The sequence below is a fragment of the Oncorhynchus keta genome, chromosome 18, assembly GCF_023373465.1.
Source record: "Oncorhynchus keta strain PuntledgeMale-10-30-2019 chromosome 18, Oket_V2, whole genome shotgun sequence".
Lineage (NCBI taxonomy): Eukaryota > Metazoa > Chordata > Actinopteri > Salmoniformes > Salmonidae > Oncorhynchus > Oncorhynchus keta.
The window spans coordinates 10,118,393-10,143,711 of record NC_068438.1 but is presented as its reverse complement, the minus strand read 5'-3'; the positions used below and the strand labels follow the sequence as shown (position 1 = coordinate 10,143,711).

The 25,319-nt window shown below is 47.0% G+C and overlaps 1 protein-coding gene across 5 annotated transcripts in view; it reads right to left on the bottom strand.

Annotated features, from left to right (window-relative positions):
- The window catches only part of LOC118396825 (unconventional myosin-Ic-like), an 84,159-nt gene that overhangs the window by 31,500 nt on the left and 27,340 nt on the right, over window positions 1-25,319 (bottom strand). For 4 of the 5 annotated variants that reach the window (XM_052467379.1, XM_052467376.1, XM_052467375.1 and 1 more), the window contains exons 2-3: window positions 4,154-4,309; window positions 3,786-3,901 (exon numbers count right to left, since the gene is read on the bottom strand). In XM_052467379.1, the coding sequence (XP_052323339.1) occupies window positions 3,786-3,901; window positions 4,154-4,309 (272 nt within the window). Of the gene's footprint in view, window positions 1-3,785; window positions 3,902-4,153; window positions 4,310-20,195; window positions 20,404-25,319 lie in introns of those variants that run through there. The other variant, XM_052467377.1, reaches the window with a different exon arrangement.

Genomic DNA, 25,319 nt, shown 5'->3' with positions numbered 1-25,319 from the left:
CAGTAGAGGGGATACAGCAGAGTAGAGGGGATACAGCAGAGTAGAGGGGATACAGCAGAGTAGAAGGGATACAGCAGAGTAGAGGGGATACAGTAGAGTAGAAGGGATACAGCAGAGTAGAGGGGATACAGCAGAGTAGAGGGGATACAGTAGAGGGGATACAGTAGAGGGGATACAGCAGAGTAGAAGGGATACAGCAGAGTAGAGGGGATACAGCAGAGTAGAGGGGATACAGCAGAGTAGGGGGGATACAGCAGAGTAGAAGGGATACAGCAGAGTAGAGGGGATACAGCAGAGTAGAGGGGATACAGCAGAGTAGAGGGGATACAGTAGAGTAGAGGGGATACAGCAGAGTAGAGGGGATACAGCAGAGTAGAGGGGATACAGCAGAGTAGAGGGGATACAGCAGAGTAGAGGGGATACAGCAGAGTAGAGGGGATACAGCAGAGTAGAGGGGATACAGCAGAGTAGAGGGATACAGTAGAGGGGATACAGTAGAGTAGAGGGGATACAGCAGAGTAGAGGGGATACAGTAGAGTAGAGGGGATACAGCAGAGTAGAAGGGATACAGCAGAGTAGAGGGGATACAGTAGGGGATACAGTAGAGTAGAAGGGATACAGCAGAGTAGAGGGGATACAGCAGAGTAGAGGGGATACAGCAGAGTAGAGGGGATACAGCAGAGTAGAGGGGATACAGCAGAGTAGAAGGGATACAGCAGAGTAGAGGGGATACAGCAGAGTAGAGGGGATACAGCAGAGTAGAGGGGATACAGCAGAGTAGAGGGGATACAGCAGAGTAGAGGGGATACAGCAGAGTAGAGGGGATACAGCAGAGTAGAGGGGATACAGCAGAGTAGAGGGGATACAGCAGAGTAGAGGGGATACAGTAGAGTAGAGGGGATACAGTAGAGTAGAGGGGATACAGCAGAGTAGAGGGATACAGCAGAGTAGAGGGATACAGCAGAGTAGAGGGGATACAGTAGAGTAGAGGGATACAGCAGAGTAGGGGATACAGCAGAGTAGAGGGGATACAACAGAGTAGATGGGATACAGCAGAGTAGATGGGATACAGCAGAGTAGAGGGGATACAGTAGAGTAGAGGGGATACAGCAGAGTATGGGGGATACAGCAGAGTAGAGGGGATACAGCAGAGTAGATGGGATACAGCAGAGTAGATGGGATACAGTAGAGGGGATACGGCAGAGTAGAGGGGATACGGCAGAGTAGAGGGGATACGGCAGAGTAGAGGGGATACAGCAGAGTAGAGGGGATACAGCAGAGTAGAGGGGATACAGCAGAGTAGAGGGGATACAGCAGAGTATAGGGGATACAGCAGAGTAGAGGGGATACAGCAGAGTAGAGGGGATACAGTAGAGTAGAGGGGATACAGCAGAGTAGAGGGGATACAGTAGAGGGGATACAGCAGAGTAGAGGGGATACAGCAGGGTAGAGGGGATACAGTAGAGTAGAGGGGATACAGCAGAGTAGAGGGGATACAGCAGAGTAGAAGGGATACAGCAGAGTAGAAGGGATACAGCAGAGTAGAGGGGATACAGTAGAGTAGAGGGGATACAGTAGAGGGGATACAGTAGAGTAGAGGGGATACAGTTGAGGGGATACAGTAGAGTAGAGGGGATACAGCAGAGTAGAGGGGATACAGCAGAGTAGAGGGGATACAGCAGAGTAGAGGGGATACAGCAGAGTAGAAGGGATACAGCAGAGTAGAAGGGATACAGCAGAGTAGAGGGGATACAGTAGAGTAGAGGGGATACAGCAGAGTAGAGGGGATACAGTAGAGGGGATACAGTAGAGTAGAGGGGATACAGCAGAGTAGAGGGGATACAGTAGAGGGGATACAGCAGAGTAGAGGGGATACAGTAGAGGGGATACAGTAGAGTAGAGGGGATACAGCAGAGTAGAAGGGATACAGCAGAGTAGAGGGGATACAGCAGAGGGGATACAGTAGAGTAGAAGGGATACAGCAGAGTAGAGGGGATACAGCAGAGTAGAGGGGATACAGCAGAGTAGAGGGGATACAGTAGAGTCGAGGGGATACAGTAGAGTAGAGGGGATACAGCAGAGTAGAGGGGATACAGCAGAGTAGAGGGGATACAGCAGAGTAGAGGGGATACAGCAGAGTAGAGGGGATACAGCAGAGTAGAAGGGATACAGCAGAGTAGAGGGGATACAGCAGAGTAGAGGGGATACAGCAGAGTAGAGGGGATACAGCAGAGTAGAGGGGATACAGCAGAGTAGAGGGGATACAGCAGAGTAGAAGGGATACAGCAGAGTAGAGGGGATACAGTAGAGTAGAGGGGATACAGTAGAGTAGAGGGGATACAGCAGAGTAGAGGGGATACAGCAGAGTAGAGGGGATACAGCAGAGTAGAGGGGATACAGCAGAGTAGATGGGATACAGCAGAGTAGATGGGATACAGCAGAGTAGATGGGATACAGCAGAGTAGATGGGATACAGCAGAGTAGAGGGGATACAGCAGAGTAGAGGGGATACAGCAGAGTAGATGGGATACAGCAGAGTAGATGGGATACAGCAGAGTAGATGGGATACAGCAGAGTAGATGGGATACAGCAGAGTAGAGGGGATACAGCAGAGTAGAGGGGATACAGCAGAGTAGAGGGGATACAGCAGAGTAGAGGGGATACAGTAGAGGGGATACAGTAGAGGGGATACAGCAGAGTAGAGGGGATACAGTAGAGTAGATACAGTATAGTAGAGGGGATACAGTAAAGTAGAGGGGATACAGTAGAGTAAAGGGGATACAGTAGAGGGGATACAGCAGAGTAGAGGGGATACAGTAGAGTAGAGGGGATACAGCAGAGTAGAGGGGATACAGCAGAGTAGAGGGGATACAGTAGAGTAGAGGGGATACAGTAGAGTAGAGGGGATACAGTAGAGTAGAGGGGATACAGTAGAGGGGATACAGTAGATTAGAGGGGATACAGTTGAGGGGATACAGTAGAGTAGAGGGGATACAGCAGAGTAGAGGGGATACAGTAGAGGGGATACAGTAGAGTAGAGGGGATACAGCAGAGTAGAGGGGATACAGCAGAGTAGAGGGGATACAGCCCCCAGCCCCCCACCACCTCCCTCCATCCCCCCACAACCCACCTCCCTCCACCCCCTCCCTCCATCCCCCCCACAACCCACCTCCCCCACAACCCACCTCCCCCACAACCCACCTCCCTCCACCCCCCACCCCCTCCCTTCATCCCCCACAACCCACCTCCCCTACAACCCACCTCCCCCACAACCCACCTCCCTCCACCCCCTCCCTCCATCCCCCACAACCCACCTCCCCCACAACCCACTCCACCCCCACCCCTCCCAACCCACCTCCCTCCATCCCCCCACAACCCACCTCCCTCCATCCCCCACAACCCACCTCCCCCACAACCCACAACCCACCTCCCCCACAACCCACCTCCCTTCAGGCCCCCACCCCACCTTTTCCCACATCCCTCTTTTCCCAGACAGACAGAAAACATTTGGCTTCATGGTCAAGTAGCAGCGAAGGAGCAGCGAAGCCGAGCGCATGGCGGAATCTCCATAATACAGTCCATTGTTGGTCCGTGGTCAGAGAGTCAGAGGAACCGGCCAGGAATTAACCTCTTCGCCTAGCAACTCAAAACAGGCCCGACGTAATGTATGCTGAGCAGACACTCAGAAACCCCCCGATACATAACTGTTAGTCCACGACTCAGTCAACTGGGATGGGAGGAGGAGAAGGGGGAAGATGGTGGGTTGGGATACCCGGGTTACTCACATGTGGGGAGAGACCTCGTAGAAGTTGATGCCTCGGTAGCGCTCCATGTGGTTCTTGGTGTAGATCTCCAGATCCTTGTAGGGGTTCACCGACACCAGGACTGAGCCGATGTATGTCTGAGAGAGGGACAAAGACACCACGAACTCTCTAAGGTGACAACACAGTGGGGGAATGCTGGGATGCATCGACACACAGTCTATTTGTATCTTCAGCACAAATTCATGAGGGCAGCAACATGTTACGCAACAGAATACAAAAACAAGCGTTGTTTATTGGACAAGTTCAGGTCTTCCTTCCCCTTTTGCGTTCGTTTGCTACCTAATGAATATGACCCGGGAGGCGAGTGTAATTGGGGTAGGTCGTCTTACATAGATGAGGTTCTCCTTGAAGCGCTTGCGGAGGTTCTCGATGAAGGCCGCCTCGCTGGTGTGGTTCTCCAGCAGGACAAAGTCCTGGACACCCACCCGGTCCCTGGCCGTCAGGGCACTCTCCATTGTGATCCGCACCCCGTCACTCCCCAACGTCTGGAGGGAGGAGAGAGAAGAGGAGCAGAGGGGAGGTCAGCAATAGGAACCATGAATAGACAAAAATCGTTATAAAAAAAATAAAGCAGGAGAGAGAAGAAGAAAAAAATAATACCAAAAGACAGAAGAGACATTCTAAGCAGACGCTGGTTAAGTTGGATCACCGTTGCGTGTGAATCTCTCTGTGTTCATTTATGCCTGACAAGTAAGCGCTCATAACGGCCCCAGAATCTAGCTCCAGCACCCCGGAATCATCTCCAGTACGTACTTCAACACACACTATGACACAACGCTTCGCATAAAAAAAAGGTACCCATTTCCATCAAAAACCATGACTAAAGAATAGTTTGCACAAGAGCCCTCTCTCCCACATTCAATAACATACACAGGCAGACAATGACTGCAGGAACTGGAGTTTTGCAGTGTTCCACACCGAGGAGCTCTCCTTAGAAAACGATTCACTTTGTAATCTTGTGTAAGCCAGAACTAGAAGCGCAGGAACAAAAAAGTTTGCACTTCGACCAAAGTCTTACAGGCTCCAACCAAGCTAGAATCCCCAATCTATAAAATAATACGTGCACTCAAACACTTAACTTACATCCTTCAGCTCATCAATGCGTTTGCCCAGGAACCTGTTTTCTACGATGGAGGCTTGAGTTTTTACGTACCAGACCACAAATGTTACCCAGATCCATGGCTCACTATACAGTAGTCACTATCACTACGCTCTGGACGCATCAACAAGGCAGGTGATCGCACAGGTGATTATGCCAGCACACACACACACACACACACACACACACACACACACACACACACACACACACACACACACACACACACACACACACACACACACACACACACACACACACACACACACACACACACACACACACACACACACACACACGTTTATTGTTCATTGTCCATGTTCATTACCACACACACACTTTACAGAGCAGCTGCATATATTGTTGTTGTGTTATTGACACAGTAGGGCCCTGCCCAGGGGAAAGAGAGGTGCTCCTCCATCTAATTAAGGGCTGCAGTGGGTGAGGCAGCTGTTGACAATGTGGCTTGTATCACAGAGGAGAAAAACACACACAGAGAGACAGAGAGAGAAGGGATGAAGCAGACAGAACGTGAGAGTGCAGCTGAGGAGGAGAGGAGACTGGAGAGGATCGTGTGCCAGTGTGTGTGTGTGTGTGTGTGTTGCCAGGAAGTGATTCCATTCCTTATCCAGCATCATCGCTGTACTCAACGTTCCAAAAACAACTCCCTGCTTCACCCAGTACCCTACCCTGCTATACCTCTCTCCCTCTCCCTCCCTCCCTAAAGCAACAGTGAGTTATAATGAGAAATGGCAGGATAGTGAAGTAGTTGCAACAGTTATATCCCAAATGGCACCCTACTCCCTATATTGTGCACTAATTTTGACCAGGTCCCTTAGGGCTCCGATTAAAAGTAGTGCACTATGTAGGGAGTAGGGTGCCAATTGTGCCGACCCTTGGTTGTTAAGAGCTCTACACAGTCTACGCAAGCGAGGTCAACGAAGGTTACAAAACATTTGGCTGGACAAATGTACGTAAACTACGAAGAGAGCGACAGAAACAGACCGGCTCCGTTTGCAAATACAGCGTAGAGCCCTTTAGACTTTAAACCTAATGAATTGCCTCTACTTGAGGAGTCTCCACACACCAACACCTAATAGCACCATTTAATGTACTTCAGCGTTATGACTTAATGGCGGGCGAGTTCTTCCAGCTTCATGATTCCTACAGATGTCGGATCTTACTGTGATCACCCTGTTGTCGGGGAACCTTCCTGTAACGCAGTATATTTGAGGTTTAAAAAGGCTTCTGAAGTTTGGAATTTCCACTCTGAAACTTCAGACTTGATTTTCCCTTACAAAAAAAATGTATCAAGCCTTAGAATTTTTTAACATTAATTATAATCCACATTACCTGTTGCTGCAAGTTTATTTTCAAGCTGTAGCAAATTGGCTCAAATGAAGATTCATGGGGTGATGACTCAAGCTTTCACTCCAGCCTTTTTCACTCACTTCATTCACACTGTATCCCTCAGAGGGTCTTTAGGTAGCTAGTGGTCACCAGCACCCCTCCATCTCCTTTCTCTCCTCCACCATCCCCCCTTCAAGTCGCAGGCCCGTATTCACAGTCTCAGAGTAGGAGGGCTGAGCTAGAATACTTATAATGAAATACGATGATATGGAGAGGGGTGACCTGATCCTAGATCAGCACTTCGACTCTGAAAGGTTTTTGGAATACGGGCCCGGAGCCTTGGTGAGCTATCGTTTCACATGGCCTGGGGGAAAACAAAGAGCCTGCAGTTCCTGAGGAAAAAGGGATCCGTCTTGGGCTGGTGCTGCACTGAGAGAAGTTCCTCTCCCAGGGTTCGTTGGGCTGGTTAGTGAGAATGGGCATCTAATTGCGCCAACATCCAGGGGAAAGCCGTAGAAATAGAATTACTAGAATGGACATCCCCATCTAAGTTAATGATGCCATGTGTGGACCATTCTACTGATTATATTTCTATGGGCAAACATTTCAAGAAGTGATGGAACAGTGCCAACATTCTTCTCTTTCTTTTTAACACAGCGAGGGAGTTCTCTCTCTGACAGGAAGAGGATGAGGAACCTCTTTTCTCCCCGGGCTCATTAGTGAGAAGCCTGTTATCTGGACATCTAATCCAGGGATGAGCAACTTTGAGGGGTTGGGGGCCACAAATCTGAACTCATCATGAGGGGCCATAGTTGCTTGCCGGTCTGCATATCCACATCCTTGAAACTGACTAACAAAATCAATGGGGTGCAGCCGACTGGTAATTCGACCACGATAACAAGTTCAGACAGGCTGCTGAATTCGCCAGCTAAAATATTTTAGCTGACAAGGGCTAATTGATTGACTATCAGAAACTGACATGAGACAGGGGAAAGCCATAGAAATATAATTACGAGAACGGACATCCCCATCCACGTTAATGATGTCACAATGGGTGGGTGGACCGTTCTATTGATTCTATTCCTATGGAGAAACCATTTCAAGAAAACAATGGAACAGCGCCAACATTCTTCTCAACACAGGGAGGGAGTTCTCTCTCTCTGACAGGGAGAGGATGAGGAACCCCCTTTTCTCCCGCTTCGGTTTCCCATTCGCTCAGCGGTCTCCCAACACCACCCCTCTCCATTACTTCATTGTTCCTCAATGGGACATTTAGAGTTGTTTTCCTGCCTCCCCACACTCTGCCCCTTCCACACACACACACACACACACACACACACACACACACACGTCCTTGTTGAACACACCAACACTCCTGCGCTACCAACTGTACATACCGCTACCAGCATGCTGTCATCTTTTCCAGATCCTGTGGAGAAAACAAAAGGACCGAGGCCTACTGCGGTGTGCCTGCTCTGGCCCCCTCTAATCCGCTCTCCCACTCTCTCAACACTTCTCTCATTCCCTCTCTCCCACCCTTGCCCTCTTTCTCCTACCCTCTGCCACTTACCCTCCCCCTGTCTTTCACCCAGTAGATATGGTAGTTGATCAAAATTGTGTTTGTTTTCTGTGTAATCTGAGGGAAATATGAAAATCTAATATGGTCATATATTTGGCAGTTTAGGATGTGCAGCTCAGTTTCCACCTCATTTTGTGGGCATTGTGGGCTTTTCTTGAGAGTCAGGTCCGCCTACGGTGACTTTTCTCAATAGCAAGGCTATGCTCACTGAGTCTGTACATAGTCAAAACTTTCCTTAAGTTTGGGTCAGGTATTCTGCCACTGTGTACTCTCGGTTTAGGGCCAAATAGCATTCTAGTTTGCTCTGTTTTTTTGTTAATTGCTTGACACATTGGAAAGAATGATCTTTTTGTTATCTCATGATTTGTTTGGGTCTAATTGTGTTGCTGTCCTGGGGCTCTGTGGGGTCCCAGGACCAGCTTGCTTAGGGAACTCTTCTCCAGGTTCATCTCTCTGTAGGTGATGGCTTTGGTATGGAAGGTTTTGATGAATCGCTTCCTTTTAGGAGGTTGAAGAATTTAAAAACGTCTCTTTTCTGGAATTTGATCATTCGCGGGTATCAGCCTAATTCTGCTCTGCATGCATTATTTGGTGTTTCACATTGTACACAATATATTTTTGCAGAATTCTGCATGGAGAGTCAACGTGGTGTTCACTCTACCTGCTCTCACAGAGCAGTGAACAACCGAGTGTGGCGAAGGGGAATGAGTGGGTTTGATGCATAACCATAAAACAATGCCCTTTGCCTGACCTTAGCGTTGCCCTTTGCCTGACCTTAGCGATGCCCTTTGGTTGCTTAAAAAAGGTCTATATTGTGATATACAGGATGAACCAAGCAGCTGAAAAGGGTTCATTGCCATTATTAGCATCTGTTAGTCTGACGTATAACAGCGTTGACAGACAAGAGATTTAAACATGATCCATTGCAGTTACAGTGAGTGATGTATAAGCAGTGTCGTAAAGTAAAAACACTCGATAGTACTAAAGTTTTTTGGGGCTATCGGTACTTTACTATTTATATATTTGACAACTTTTGCTTTGCTACATTCCTAAAGAAAATGTACTTGTACTCCACACATGTACTTGTACTCCACACATTTTCCCTCACTCCCAAAAGTACTCGTTCCATTTTGATCCATAATAAATACAAATGCTTTACAGGACAGGAAAATGGTCCAATTCACACCCTTATCAAGAGAACATCCCTGGTCATCCCTACTGCTTCTGATCTGGTGGACTCATTAAACACGTTGAGTTTATACATTGTGTTGCTGTGTTGGAGTGTGCCCCTGGCTATCCATCTGCTAAGGAATTTCAAATGTATTTATACTTTTACTTTTCATACCTAAGTAGATTTACTTTTACTCAAGTAGTATTTTACTGGGTAACTTTCACTTTAATCATTTTCTATTAAGGTATCATTACTTTTACTCAAGTTTGACAGTTGGGTACTTTTTCCACCACTGTGTGAAAGTGGGTATGGTGCTAGAAAGGGAATCAACTAAATGGTCCATAGACATGGTATCCTGTTATATTATTACATATTATAAACTGTGTTTGAGCCCTGAATGCTGATTGGCTGACAGCCATGGTATCTCAGACTGTTTACCAAGGGTATGACAAAACAGATTTGGACTGCTCTAATTACGTTGATAACCAGTTTATAATAGCAATAAGGCTCCTCTGGGTTTGTAATATACCACAGCTAAGGGCTGTATCCAGGCACCCCACATTGCACAGTCCATAAGAACAGCCCTTAGCGTGGTATATTGGCCATATACCACAGCCCCTCGTGCATTATTGCTTAATTATAATACAGGTGGTTCTAAACCTGAATGCTGGTTGATTAAAACCGCATTCCAGCCGGTGTCTATTCCACAAGTTACCACTAGCTAAATCTATGACTAAAATGCCTATTTACTCTGTTCAATCTGACTGCGTAATCCACTGTCTCATCAACCCAGCCAGGCAAATTGTAAATTTGATCTCCACTATAAAAAACATCTAGACATTCTCACATTATTTTAGACTAACATTTAGTTTTGAACAGCAGAGATGGGTATTAGCCTTGCTGTTCGTCTCTCGGACACTTGGAACATCGTTTCGTTTGACAAAGATCGAAACAAAGTGTAGCTAGTTTGCAGTCTGTGCAGCTTTAGTTTGAAATGATTGTGTTAGCTGTGTTGTTGGCTAGCTCCTCTGAACAACAGTGTCCTGGCGAGAGTGAGCACATTTTCAATGTCAGACGAAATCTCGCCTCAACTCATTTTTAAGGATGTATTCAAGTAAATGTCACTAGAAAACAGCGTAAACAAAACGGATATGCAGCTACTATTGTTATTCTTTCTGCACTGTTTGACATGACAGTAAGTTAGCCGTAGTTGGCTAGCTAGCAAACAAGAGATAAGAACGTTGCCAGCCAGTATGGCAATATAACATTTAGAATGAACGACTTGGTAGAGTCCATAGATATAGAACAGACAGAATGAACGACTGGGTCGCGTCCATAGATATAGAACAGACAGACTGAACGACTGGGTCGAGTCCATAGATATAGAACAGACAGACTGAACGACTGGGTCGAGTCCATAGATATAGAACAGACAGACTGAACGACTGGGTCGAGTCCATAGATATAGAACAGACAGACTGAACGACTGGGTCGAGTCCATAGATATAGAACAGACAGACTGAACGACTGGGTCGCGTCCATAGATCCCGTCATTAAGTATTTTAGTTCTGTGTCTCGTTCTATCGGCTCGGTTGCCAGAGACGTCGAACAGCCGGCTTGGGTAGCAACCCTAGATTTGTTGGGACTAATTTATATCTTGTTGAAGGAGGAAGTAGTATGATTCAATTCCTCAATAAAGTAACACAAATATGTCTAACATGATTTGAATATGTTGGTAACCCAATGTATAAAAGTGATCATGCCCTCGAAGCCGATGTTTGGAGGATATATTGGCACGGTTTGCCAACACCTGCTCCAATAATATCCTCCAAACACCGGCTTCTCTGTCATTATCACTTAAATATAATTTAATGTTATCCTTTTCATAATGGAGCGGGTTGAGTAGTTAGTTAATACATGAATAAAGGCTTCTTTTTAAGGTCACTAATTGATCATATTTTCTCAGGTAAATTATCTATATAGAAGAGAAAGACTAATGCTGCATTTAGACGAGGGGCGTCAAAACCGTCATAACAGTCGGCATAGCGGGACAAGAAAGCAAGATGGTAACCGTAAAAGCAAGCCATCAAGACTACGCGTTGCTATCGTGATTTCAGTAAACAAAACAGTGCTACCGCAGACGGCAAACATTTGAATATTTTAACTCTGGCGGCAAGTTCCGTCCAGTAGCGGAAGTAGAGTTTTGTACATGGGGTGGCCAAGGCTACTTCAGAGGGTCCAAAAAACATGACAGAAAATGTGGCATCTATAAGGAGCATAAATAAATCCTATGATTGCTGATTAGAGGTAGAAGTGATAATTCACTCAATGTGGCAGATAGTAACCCTTTTTGGACCACACTTCACTAGAATTCTTGAACATACTATGACTAGTCAGTGTCTCTACCTCAGAACTGCAGTTCAATTTCACACACACACACACACACACACACACACACACACACACACGTCACTGTTTTCATGAATATATAATCTGAGTCTATAAATATTGAATATCCAAAATATTTTCAGAAAATAAAGCTCAAGCACCAAGGAGATAAATTGCATAGTTTATTTACAACACAAAAGCACTGCAATTTGACTTGAAAAATACAAATAATTTTGGTGCCCAGCAATATTACAAACTACAGTATCATATTTATGCTCATATATATTATGTTAACTAATAGCAAAGAAACGTTTTGGAATTGTCCTAATCAAGACCAAATTAAATGTGACAAGATACCCCTTGGATTTATCATTTTAGAATGCCATTGTAGTAGCTAGTACACAGTGCAGGTTTTAATCATGACCAGACCGCCTAAGTGCCAAATGATCCTAGGTAGATTTAAAAACAGCATAATTCTGCAGTTCTGGTGAGAACTGCCAAAATGTTTCACACATTCATCAGTGTTGAGGGCGCGTACCCTCCTTGACCCCAACCCTGAGAATCCCGAGGTGACTTAACCTGTCATCAACCACTGATTAAAACCCAACTTAGGACAACAGTTTTAAAGCTGAGGAGCTTCTTTCACAAGAAGCACTGCTGACTGGTGTAACAATAGAAATGTTAAAGTCGAAATAGCTCATGGAAGACCTCTTTATAACGTTCTAGAAACACAAAGTCAAGGAGAGGAGACGGTCTGTCCCTTCCACTTTTCTCTCTCCTATCAAGAAGCCACTTGGTTTGATGAACCTCATGTTTTGAGGTCCTCTAAATCTGGTCTGAGCAAAGGCAAACAGAGGCTCCAAACAGAGGCTCCTCATTTAAGAATGTTGTGCTCTTTGGGTTGAGAGACTGGACCCCTTGCATTGTCTCGCAATTCTACTTTGAAAAACACCTCTGCAGCTCAGCTGCGAGACTGTCAAGCACCTGATAAAAGATAGCTCATACCATCACTTTGGTTACTATTCTCTGTCCAACAGTGCTCATCAATGAGTCGTGAAATCTTAAGCTCGTTTTAGGCTGTCTTTTACAAAACTGTTCGTACACATATTTTGCAGTGCTCTGCACTCTCTTCAACCTCTTTCCATAGTTCTCCAAAGTAACCCTCACATCTGTAGTCCTGTAATGTGTCTAAGGGCACCTACTAGGTCCACAGCCCTTGCTGGGTCAAGAGAGTTTGATTGGAGCATGTCAGAAATACATTTGGCATCACCAAGCACTTTACAAAAGGTACCCAAAAGCCCTTTGAAATGTAAAATCTCTCTGATAAAGAAGGCCCCTTGCCTCCACTGATCTATCACCACTATTTTCAAGTGTGATATCCTGTAGCAGTCTCAGAACTGCTGGAAGCCTGTCCCTCAGACTATGGCATGCCACGTATCTGCATGCCCACCTTACATCCGTAAGTCTCTGTCGTTCCCTGGGCTGCTGCGGTGGATACAGCTCTTTCTGAACTGCAAGCCACTTGAGACGAACGTACGAGCCAGATACAAAAGTTATAAAGCTTCTGCAGGAGAGCAGAAAAGTGAACTGCCTCAGGCACTGACTTTACAGCATCGACAAGAACCACATTTTAAAAAAATGTGCATAATAGTGCAGCTAAAATGCAAATCTTGCACCGTTTTTAATCCATGCAGACACACCAGAATGCTTTCCGCTCGTGATGGATGCACCGTCATCGCCTTGTCCCACAATATCATTTCTGTAGCCCAGACCATGTTTTTGCAAGGCAATCGATTATCATTTTTGTGAGACCTGCTGCAAGCTCTCAGATGACTGAAAAGGTGTAAAAAGCTTTGGTGGATGGCCCCGCTGTATTAGTACCTCACAAATAAAGTGATTTTTTCTTTAAATCTTTAGTGTCATTTTTACTTCTCTTATTATCTCACTTTGCACCATTTCAGCTCAGCCCTCATGAACTTCCTTCTGGATTTGGTGGCTTGTGTACTTAACATGCTTTGCTATTTCTTCTAAGATTGTCAAAAAAGGACCCTTGTTGTGAGAGTCAGACTCTCGGTGACCTCTCTGCACTATATTTTGAGTGATAGTTAATAGGAGCACATCTGCCATTGTTTTAATGGAAGTACAGTTTTCCTCCCCAAAAATGTTCCGGTCCTCATTTATGACATCTAACATTGATGAGTTGCTGTCAATAACCCTTTTATGCTGATTCCAAGCATACGTAGCATTGATATAATGCTCTGCCTTCAAATGGAGCGTAAACCCAGAATCTTTAAACAGCACCTTTTCCCAGTTACAAAAACCTGACTGTGATGTGAAGGCAGATTCAGGTGTACTGGGCAGAGAAAACTGCCTACAGGCGAAACAATAAGTAGAATCTTGATTTAGAGAATATTCAAGCGATGAATTGTCCTTATACCAGGAGCTGTTGAAAGCCCTTTTCCTAGAACCATGCTGAGTTCTGGGAAATGTTTGAAAACACAGCTGTACAGGACCCTCTTCTCTGGATCTTGAACCGTTTGAAATACACGTTAAATAATGTGTCATATCTCTTATCGAAATGTATAATTAAGGGATCCACAAGATTAGATACTAAAAGCTGCTAACTAAAATGTGTAGTTTAAAGTATAGGCCTGGCCTACCATTGTTTCCTTTAGGAACAGACTCCCTACTCTGCAGTAAGTAACTTAGCTAGCTATCATTTCTTAGCCTGTTTGCTATCGTAAAGGCGTTTCTGCATATTGTGGTAATCTTTTGAGTAACGTTAACAGATTGATAATAACTTTTCGTTTTGAGTTCAAGTAAAAAAATCTGAGTTAATTGATTTCAAATTGCTGAATGTTAACTTGCTGAACCCTACTAGTTACCCCACATCAGCTAAACATTCGTATACTCTAACTTACCACACTGTACTGTATATGTGTGTATTACTAACACAGATGTAAACAATGTTAGGCTAAATTGGGAGCCAATCTCCCTTATCTGATTAACTGTCTGTTAAATGGAACTAAAGGTCTAACATTAACTTCCACAGCGATTCAACTTCCGTAAAAGTTGTTCAGGAAACATAAACCCGATACTAAACCTTAAACGTGCAAATATGATGCATTCGCCAATCGCGAAAAGAGTTTGTGGAGCTGTGTAAATATTCTCTCTTCTTCTTCTGTAGGTTCTTCTTATTCTTAGCTCTCTCGCAACCAACGTTAATATCCTCTCTTCCTAGTCCTCGATTTGAAAATTGCCCTGTCGAATGTCAAAGTAAATGCTTCTTTCAACAAGAGGTGAAATGAGGAGTCAATCAGCATCAAACTGCCAATAGCAAATGACATTTTGGGGTGGCATATCAGATGTCAGGGGTGTCCAGTGTCACCCCGGAGACCCCTCTGGCTCCGCCCCTTGTCCCATCTACAGTGGCAGCCCGAACGGCATTCACCGGCAGCCCGAACGGCATTCACCATTGAAAACAATGACATCCGTTTTGCAGTCTACCTCGGCTCATCTAAAAGGCAGCATGAGAAAAATAGGGAGGGATTTATGTCTGTGGGAAAGTGGAGAACATCGGCCATTCCCCAGTTCTGTCTCAGCCAGCGTAACTAAAAACAAACATGGGTATAATATGCTTCTACAGAGAGCACGGTTCGCCACTCAAGAGTTTTGCCCTTTTGAAAAATGCTCCACTAGGAATCAGTTGTCTGGCTCTCCTCCATCTTGTTATTAAAAAGGGAGGAACACAGAAGGAAAGAGAGCCAGCAGATGGATGCTTCAGGTTCACAGACATTATGGGATCATACACACAACTACATCCTGGGACTCGCTACAGAACTGACAGGGGATAGCGGTCATGGGTCCTCTCTCTCGAGGTTGTAGGCTGACTGTGGGGCTCCTGGGTTTTCCATGGCCGCAAGTGGAGGTCACACGTGGCCATTTAGGAAGGAAGCTAAAAGATTCAAACGGTCCAGATGTGTTTCAAAGCACAACAGGGTATGCTGAGCACTTTCACTTTAAAGCGTCACCTTGGAGTATATAGAATTTTTTTGAACGGCTATTTGTGCGTTTATGGCGAGTTAGAATGGATAGCTTGTCATAAACGTTTATAATGCGGGTATTCACAGGAAGTGTTACTGTAGAAATAATTCACATGGAAACATACTGAGAACCTACTGAAGGCGAAATCAATCAGGGTTTACGATGGCAGACTTTGGAAGAGCTGTTTCAAAAGAGGTCTAATGAAACCACTATTTTCCATGATTCGAATCAGTGGACCACTTCAAGTTTCTAGTAACGTTTTGATGGTGATTGACTGCCATGGAGTCCCCCCTCAATGCTTGAAAAAGAGGGACGGATGTGAATCTCTCTCTCTCTCTCTCTCTCTCTCTCTCTCTCTCTCTCTCTCTCTCTCTCTCTCTCTCTCTCTCTCTCTCTCTCTCTCTCTCTCTCTCTCTCTCTCTCTCTCTCTCTCTCTCTCTCTCTCTCTCTCTCTCTCTCTCTCTCTCTCTCTCTCTCTCTCTCTCTCTCTCTCTCTCTCTCTCTCTCTCTCTCTCTCTCTCTCTCTCTCTCTCTCTCTCTCGTAGACTAGTCCCTTCACAGAGCAGTGCAAACTGGCTCTAACCAGAATAGAAAGAGGAGTGGGAGGCCCCTGGGCACAACTGAGCAAGACAAGAGGACAAGTACATTAGAGTGTCTAGTTTGAGAAACAGATGCCTCACAAGTCCTCAACTGGCAGCTTCATGAAATAGACTGGTGTTTTGTGGGTACTAAGTCACCAGTAAAGAGGCTACTCCGGGATGCTGGCCTTCTAGGCAGAGTTGCAAAGAAAAAGCCATATCTCAGACTGGCCAATAAAAATAAAATATAAAGATGTGCCTGTGTTCTTTTGCCCTCGTCAGTGTTATAATGAATGACATTTTACTAGGGTACATTCACATGAATCACAATAAAAATGAATTATTGGCTTTATTCTTGCATATAACTAATATAAGGGAATACGTGTCACTCCAATATACATAAAAAAAAGCCTTTTAGAGAATTGTAATTGTGGTTTTATTTTTTTGCTACTTTGAAATCATTTAACATCTTTGACCCACATACGTGTATAGGGGAAAGTGGACAGACTAGTGGGACTGCAATAGCTCTACATTAGCAGGTGAAAACATTCTCCATCTCCCACTCATACGGGCAGCTGTGGTAGAAGACAATATCTCCCTTCAAAAGGACACGGTATACGATTCATGTCCGTCCCGAAACAGACCCAACGTAGGGCTAGAGCATTCCAAGAAGACCAGTCAACAGGTTCAAATCAATGGCTCGGTTCTCTACTTTCTTTCCGTCAAACTTTACCTTCACGCAAATTAGTCCTTTCCTCACTATAGCAAACCAGCCAATTAAAGAGAAGAAAAGCAACCGCACGGCCAATAAGAGCCAGCGGCGACTGCACATTCAGTCTCTCAGGGGACACTCGGTGTATTCTGTCATCAGTGTGCGTCTCTCTGTGTATCACTGCAGTGTGCCACTAAAATAAACAGCATTTCCTCCCAATGAGATTCTAAATCAGGAGCTACTGATGGGGAGAGAGCGGGAGAAAATAGTAAGAGTCATCTATTGCAGGCTCAAGTATTGTATACGCATATCGTACGAGTAGCTTTGATTGCAGTCTCAGAGAGTGCTGCTTTCAGTGAGAGACTAGCAGGACCCAGGAATGACAGGTCATATTTCTGTTAGTCAAAATATTGTATTCATTCCACCTAGTGAGGACAACTTCTAAATCACTCCTTACAAGATGGGAGACAAAAAAATATATTTTCTTATTGGACAAGTTTAGGTAGTCCCTCCCAGTTTTCGGTCAGTTTTCTTCCATTTGGTGTCTAGTGAATATGACTGTTCAAGAAGGGCTCGTCCATAGTCTTCCTCATTAGTGTAGTTGGCTGGAGGGCCACAGCAGCCGTGGTTCATACACACTAGCACTCCTTTGATTACGTAGTGTCCCGGACGTCAACAAAACACACAGGAAACTGTGCAACTCATCATCATGTTTGGCCTATCAAAACACAGGCATACAACCAGGGGTTGAATTGGGATTTTGAATTAGGTGGTGGAAATACCACTCAAAATCAATGGTTTTCCATGGGAATGTTTTCAAGTGACCACACCCCTCAGAGGGGTTTTAAAGTAGGCTGAGGACAACATGCTGGTAGGAGCCAAACACATTGGGGCATGTCCAAAAAAATATACTATTTGAAATTAAATGACTGGTATACATACGTACATGGTGGAAACTTCCTATGCCTTCACCAATCCAATGGTTTTACATTTGTGGGTTGTAGTGAACAAGTGCACACTTCAGGAAGAAACAGAGATTGAGACGCACCCACAGTCGTACCTCCCCAGACCCCTTCCCCCAGAGAGAGTCAGAGTCACATCCGTGTCCCCAGGCAGTGGAGGTGACAGTGACAGGAAGACATGCAGTAGGGTTGGGGAAGACTTGGAGCCCTGCCTCAGTGCTGTGACAGACTGACAGAAGCTTCATTAACATCATCCCTCTCACTCCCAGTCAGCGCCAAAGAATCCAGGCCCTGCCTCACAACACAGGCCCCTGCCATTACAACACTGTGGTGGAGCAAACACACCAACACAAACAGATACCTCCACATAGATACCGCATCGAAGTGATAGAAGGGTGGAATTCATCACGGAACACTTGACACGGAAAAGGACAAGTTTGGGTAGTCCCTCGCCGTTTCAGTCCGTTATCCTCTGTTTTGGTGCCTAATGAATACGACCCTGGATAGGAAGGGAATTTAGGAGATTAACTCCTAGATGGATTATAGGTGGGTCAGTGTCAGGACTCAGGAGAAACTGGCTATGTGCTTAGGTTGGTGTCAGGTGAAACTGGTACATCTTGGTCAAAACCCAGCTACAGTGAGGGAAAAAAGTATTTGATCCCCTGCTGATTTTGTACATTTGCCCACTGACAAAGAAATTACCTGTCTATAATTTTAATGGTAGGTTTATCTGAACAGTGAGAGACAGAATTACCAAAAACAAATCCAGAAAAATGCATGTCAAAAATGGATTTGCATTTTAAATGAGGGAAATAAGTATTTGACCCCTGCTCAATTAGAAACATTTCTGCCTCCTAGGTGTCTTTTATACGGGTAACGAGCTGAGATTAGGAGCACTCCCTTTAAGAGTGTGCTCCTAATCTCAGCTCGTTACCTGTATAAAAGACACCTGTCCACAGAAGCAATCAATCAGATTCCAAACTCTCCACCATGGCCAAGATCAAAGAGCTCTCCAAGGATGTCAGGGACAAGATTGTAGACCTACACAAGGCTGGAATGGGCTACAAGACCATCGCCAAGCAGCTTGGTGTGAAGGTGCCAACAGTTGATGTGATTATTCGCAAATGGAAGAAACACAAAATAACTGTCAATCTCCCTCGGCCTGGGGCTCCATGCAAGATCTCACCTCATGATCATTGCGACTCCACGAGAACGGTGAGGAATCAGCCCAGAACTACACAGGATGATCTTGTCAATGATCTCAAGGCAGCTGGGACCATAGTCACCAAGAAAACAATTGGTAACACACTACGCTGTAGGACTGAAATCCTGCAGCGCCCGCAAGGTCCCCCTGCTCAAGAAAGCACATATACATGCCCGTCTGAAGTTAGCCAATGAACATCTGAATGATTCAGAGGACAACTGGGTGAAAGTGTTGTGGTCAGATGAGACCAAAATGGAGCTCTTTGGCATCAACTCAACTCGCCATGTTTGGATGAGGAGGAATGCTGCCTTTGACCCCGAGAACACCATCCCCACCGTCAAACATGGAGATGGAATCATTATGCTTTGGTGCTGTTTTTCTGCTAAGGGGACAGGACAACTTCACCGCATCAAAGGGCGATGGACGGGGCCATGTACCGTCAAATCTTGGGTGAGAACCTCCTTCCCTCAGCCAGGGCATTGAAAATGGGTCGTGGATGGGTATTCCAGCATGACAATGACCCAAAACACACGGCCAAGGCAACAAAGGAGTGGCTCAAGAAGAAGCACATTAAGGTCTAGCCAGTGGCCTAGCCAGTCTCCAGACCTTAATCCCATAGAAAATCTGTGGAGGGAGCTGAAGGTTTGAGTTGCCAAACGTCAGCCTCGAAACCTTAATGACTTGGAGAAGATCTGCAAAGAGGAGTGGGACAAAATCCCTCCTGAGATGTGTGAAAACCTGCTGGCCAACTACAAGAAACGTCTGACCTCTGAAAAAAAGGATTTTGCCACCAAGTACGAAGTCATGTTCTGCAGAGGTCAAATACTTATTTCCCTCATTAAAATGCTAATCAATTTTTGACATGCATTTTTCTGGATGTTTTTGTTGTTATTCTGCCTCTCAATGTTCAAATAAACCTACCATTTAAAATGATAGACTGATCATTTCTTTGTCATTGGGCAAACGTACAAAATCAGCAGGGGATCAAATGCTTTTTCCCCTCACTGTACATTCCCGTCTCCGGTGTCCTTGCAGTTCAAGAGCACTGACTTTCAAAGCTGTGACGCAATTAATTCACACTAAGTACATTTTCTTAATATAGTTTCTACAGGCGAAACCTCCACTGATCAGCTCCTTCTCCCCTTGACAAGAACAGATTCCTTCAGCACCAACACAAGTACACAATTGAAACTGAAGCACACACACAATGAAACGTATACTGTTGTGTTGCTGAGTGCTGCCTTTGAGCAGAATGAGTGTGTGAGCGTGCAGTTCTTTTCTTACCGTGGCTCTGTACTTCATCTCTCTCCTTCCTGTTTATTGGTCGGCTTTAACAATTGTTTATACTACCAGAATGTGAGTCGTCCACGTCAGAGCGATCGCACAACTTTTGTTTTTAGAACTTCTCCAGAGCCATGTGTAGGAGCGACCCAGCTGCCGTCACTTCTCTTATTTTCTCCCTCTGTTGGTCACTCTCTCGCTCTACCTTCGTCGCTCTCTTTCTCCCTCACTCTTTCTACAGAGTAAGCAGTCTCTGTGTAGTGACACCTCTCTCTCTCTCTCTCTCTCTCTCTCTCTCTCTCTCTCTCTCTCTCTCTCTCTCTCTCTCTCTCTCTCTCTCTCTCTCTCTCTCTCTCTCTCTCTCTCTCTCTCTCTCTCTCTCTCTCTCTCTCTCTCTCTCTCTCTCTCTCTCTCTCTCTCTCTCTCTCTCTCATTCCCCCTCTCTCTCTCATTCCCTCTCTCTCTCTCATTCCCCCTCTCTCATTCCTCCCTCTCTCTCATTCCCTCCCTCTCTCTCATTCCCTCCCTCTCTCTCATTCCCCCCTCTCTCTCATTCCCCCCCCTCTCTCTCATTCCCCCCTCTCTCTCTCTCCCTCATTCCCTCTCTCTCTCTCTCATTCCCTCTCTCTCATTCCCCCTCTCTCTCTCATTCCCCCTCTCTCTCATTCCCCCTCTCTCTCTCATTCCCTCTCTCTCATTCCCCCCCCTCTCTCTCATTCTCTCTCTCTCATTCTCATTCTCTCTCTCTCTCTCATTCCCTCTCTCTCTCATTCCCTCTTCCCTCCCTCTCTCTCATTCCCTCCCTCTCTCTCATTCCCTCTCTCTCTCATTCCCTCTCTCTCTCATTCCCCCCCTCTCTCATTCCCTCTCTCATTCCCTCTCTCTCTCTCTCATTCCCCTCTCTCTCATTCCCTCTCTCTCTCATTCCCCTCTCTCTCATTCCCCTCTCTCTCATTCCCTCCTCTCATTCCCTCCCCTCTCTCATTCCCCCCCTCTCTCTCTCTCTCTCATTCCCTCTCCTCTCTCATTCCCTCTCTCTCATTCCCTCCTCTCTCATTCTCTCTCCTCTCCCTCTCTTCCTCCCTCTCTCTCATTCCCTCTCTCTCGCTCATTCCCCCTCTATCGCTCATTCCCCTTCTCTCGCTCATTCCCCCTCTCATTCCCTCCCTCTCTCTCCTCTCTCATTCCCTCCCTCTCTCTCCCTCTCATTCCCTCCCTCTCTCTCCCTCTCTCTCGCTCCCTCTCTCATTCCCTCCCTCTCTCTCATTCCCTCCCTCTCTCTCTCATTCCCTCTCTCTCGCTCATTCCCCCTCTCTCGCTCATTCCCCCTCTCTCGCTCATTCCCCCTCTCTCTCTCATTCCCTCTCTCTCATTCCCTCTCTCTCTCTCATATTCCCTCCCTCTCTCTCCTCTCTCATTCCCTCCCTCTCTCTCTCTCTCATTCCCTCCCTCTCATTCCCTCCCCCTCTCATTCCCTCCCTCTCTCTCCCCCTCTCTCTCTCATTCCCTCTCTCGCTCATTCCCCTCCCTCTCTCTCATTCCCCCTCTCTCTCTCTCATTCCCCCTCTCCTCTCTCATTCCCTCCTCTCTCATTCCCTCTCTCTCTCTCTCTCTCCCTCTCTCTCCCTCCCCTCTCATTCCCTCTCTCTCATTCCCATTCCCCCTCTCTCTCTCATTCCCCCTCTCTCTCTCATTCCCCCTCTCTCTCTCATTCCCTCTCTCATTCCCCCTCTCTCTCTCATTCCCCTCTCATTCCCCCTCTCTCTCTCTCTCATTCCCCTCTCCTCTCTCATTCCCCCCTCTCTCTCTCTTTCCCCTCTCTCTCTCTCTCATTCCCCCCTCTCTCTCTCATTCCCCCCTCTCTCTCTCATTCCCTCTCTCTCTCATTCCCCTCTCTCTCTCTCATTTTCTCCTCTCATTCCCCCTCTCTCTCATTCCCCCCTCTCTCTCATTCCCCCCTCTCTCTCTCATTCCCCCTCTCTCTCTCTCATTCCCCCTCTCTCTCTCTCACCCCCTCTCTCTCATTCCCCCTCTCTCTCTCTCTCTCTCTCATATTCCCTCCCTCTCTCTCCTCTCTCATTCCCTCCCTCTCTCTCTCTCTCTCATTCCCTCCCTCTCATTCCCTCCCTCTCTCTCTCATCCCCTCCCTCTCATTCCCCCTCTCTCTCTCATTCCCTCCCTCTCTCTCATATTCCCTCTCTCTCTCTCTCTCATATTCCCTCTCTCTCCTCCCTCTCATTCTCTCCCTCTCATTCTCTCCCTCTCATTCCCTCCCTCTCATTCCCTCCCTCTCTCTCATTCCCCCTCTCTCTCATTCCCTCTCTCTCTCGCTCATTCCCTCTCTCGCTCATTCCCTCTCTCTCGCTCATTCCCCCTCTCTCTCTCATTCCCCTCTCTCTCTCATTCCCCCTCTCTCTCATTCCCCCTCCTCTCTCTCATTCCCCTCTCTCTCTCTCATTCTCTCTCTCTCTCATTCCCTCTCTCATTCCTCTCTCTCATTCCCCTCTCTCTCTCTCATTCCCCCTCTCTCTCATTCCCTCTCTCTCATTCCCCCCTCTCTCTCTCTCATTCCCTCTCTCTCTCTCTCATTCCCTCTCTCTCATTCCCCCTCTCATTCCCCCTCTCTCTCATTCCCCCTCTCTCTCATTCCCCCTCTCTCTCTCATTCCCCCTCTCATTTCTCCTCCCTCTCTCTCATTCCTCTCCCCTCTCTCTCATTCCCTCCTCTCTCTCTCATTCCCCCCTCTCTCTCATTCCCCCTCTCTCATTCCCCTCTCTCTCTCTCTCATTCCCCTCTCTCTCTCTCATTCCCTCTCTCTCTCATTCCCCCTCTCTCTCATTCCCCCTCTCTCTCTCTCATTCCCTCTCTCTCTCATTCCCTCCCTCTCTCTCATTCCCCCCTCTCTCTCATTCCCCCCTCTCCCTCTCTCTCTCCCCCTCTCTCTCTCATTCCCTCTCTCTCTCATTCCCTCTCTCTCTCTCTCATTCCCTCTCTCTCTCTCATTCCCTCTCTCTCTCATTCCCTCTCTCTCCCTCATTCCCTCTCTCTCTCATTCCCTCTCTCTCTCTCATTCCCCCTCTCTCTCATTCCCCCTCTCTCTCTCATTCCCCCTCTCTCTCTCATTCCCCCTCTCTCATTCTCTCTCTCATTCCCTCTCTCATTCTCTCATTCCCTCCCTCTCATTCCACCCCTCTCTCTCATTCCACCCCCTCTCTCTCATTCCCCCTCTCTCTCATTCCCTCCTCTCTCATTCATTCCCTCTCTCTCTCATTCCTCCCTCTCTCTCTCATTCCCCTCTCTCTCTCATTCCCTCTCTCTCTCATTCCCCTCTCTCTCATTCCCCCTCTCTCTCTCATTCCCTCTCTCTCTCTCTCTCTCTCTCATTCCCCCTCTCTCCTCTCTCATTTCCCTCTCTCTCTCCCCTCTCTCATTCCCTCCTCTCATTCCCCCTCTCCTCTCTCTCTCTCTCATTCCCTCTCTCTCTCATTCCCCCTCTCTCTCTCATTCCCTCTCTCTCTCTCTCATTCCCCCTCTCTCTCTCATTCCCCTCTCTCATTCCCTCTCTCTCTCATTCCCCTCTCTCTCATTCCCCCTCTCTCATTCCCCCTCTCTCCCTCTCTCTCCCTCCCTCTCTCTCATTCCCCTCTCTCATTCCTCCCTCTCTCATTCCCTCTCTCTCATTCTCTCTCTCTCTCTCATTCCCCCTCTCTCTCTCATTCCCCCTCCCTCTCTCTCTCTCATTCCCCCTCTCTCTCTCATTCCCCTCTCTCTCTCATTCCCCTCTCTCATTCCCCTCTCTCTCATTCCCCTCTCTCTCTCATTCCCTCTCTCATTCCCCTCTCTCTCATTCATTCTCTCTCTCTCATTCCCCCTCTCTCATTCCCTCCCTCTCTCTCATTCCCCCCTCTCTCTCTCATTCCCCCTCTCTCTCTCATTCCCCCTCTCTCTCTCTCTCATTCCCCCTCTCTCTCTCTCATTCCCCTCTCTCTCATTCCCTCTCTCTCATTCCCCCTCTCTCATTCCCTCTCTCTCTCTCATTCCCCCCTCTCTCTCTCATTCCCCCCTCTCTCTCATTCCCCCTCTCTCTCTCATTCCCCCCTCTCTCTCTCATTCCCCCTCTCCCTCTCTCATTCCCCTCTCTCATTCCCCCTCTCTCTCTCTCATTCCCCCTCTCTCTCTCATTTCCCTCCCTCTCTCCTCTCTCATTCCCCCTCCTCATCCCCCTCTCTCTCTCTCTCATTCCCCCTCCCTCTCATTCCCCCTCTCTCTCTCATTCCCCCCCTCTCTCTCTCATTCCCCCTCTCTCTCTCTCATTCCCCCCTCTCTCATTCCTCCCTCTCATTCCCTCCCTCTCTCTCCTCTCTCATTCCCCTCCTCTCATTCCCCCTCTCATTCCCTCCTCTCTCTCTCCCTCCCTCTCTCTCATTCCCCTCTCTCTCTCTCTCCCTCTCTCATTCCCCTCTCTCATTCCCCTCTCTCATTCATTCCCCCTCTCTCTCATTCCCCCCTCTCTCATTCCATTCCTCTCTCTCTCTCATTCCCCCTCTCTCTCTCTCATCCCCCTCTCTCTCATTCTCTCTCTCATTCCTCTCTCTCGCTCATTTCCTCTCTCTCTCTCCCCTCTCTCTCTCCTCTCTCTCTCTCTCATTCCCCCTCTCATTCCCTCTCTCATTCCCTCTCTCTCTCTCTCTCATTCCCCCTCTCTCTCTCTCATTCCCCCTCTCTCTCATTCCCCCTCTCTCTCTCATTCCCCCCTCTCTCTCTCATTCCCCCCCCCCTCTCTCTCTCTCTCTCTCTCTCATTCCTCTCTCTCATTCTCTCTCTCATTCCCCCTCTCTCTCATTCCTTCTCTCTCTCTCTCTCTCTCTCTCATTCCCTCTCTCTCTCATTCCCCCCTCTCTCTCTCTCTTCCTCTCTCTTCATCTCTCTCTCTCTCATTCCCCCTCTCTCTCATTCCCCTCTCTCTCATTCCCCTCTCTCTCTCTCATTCCCCCTCTCTCTCATTCTCTCTCTCATTCCCCCCTCTCTCATTCCCCCTCTCTCATTTCCCTCTCTCTCATTCTCCCTCTCTCTCTCTCATTCCCTCTCTCTCTCTCTCATTCCCCTCTCTCTCATTCCCCCTCTCTC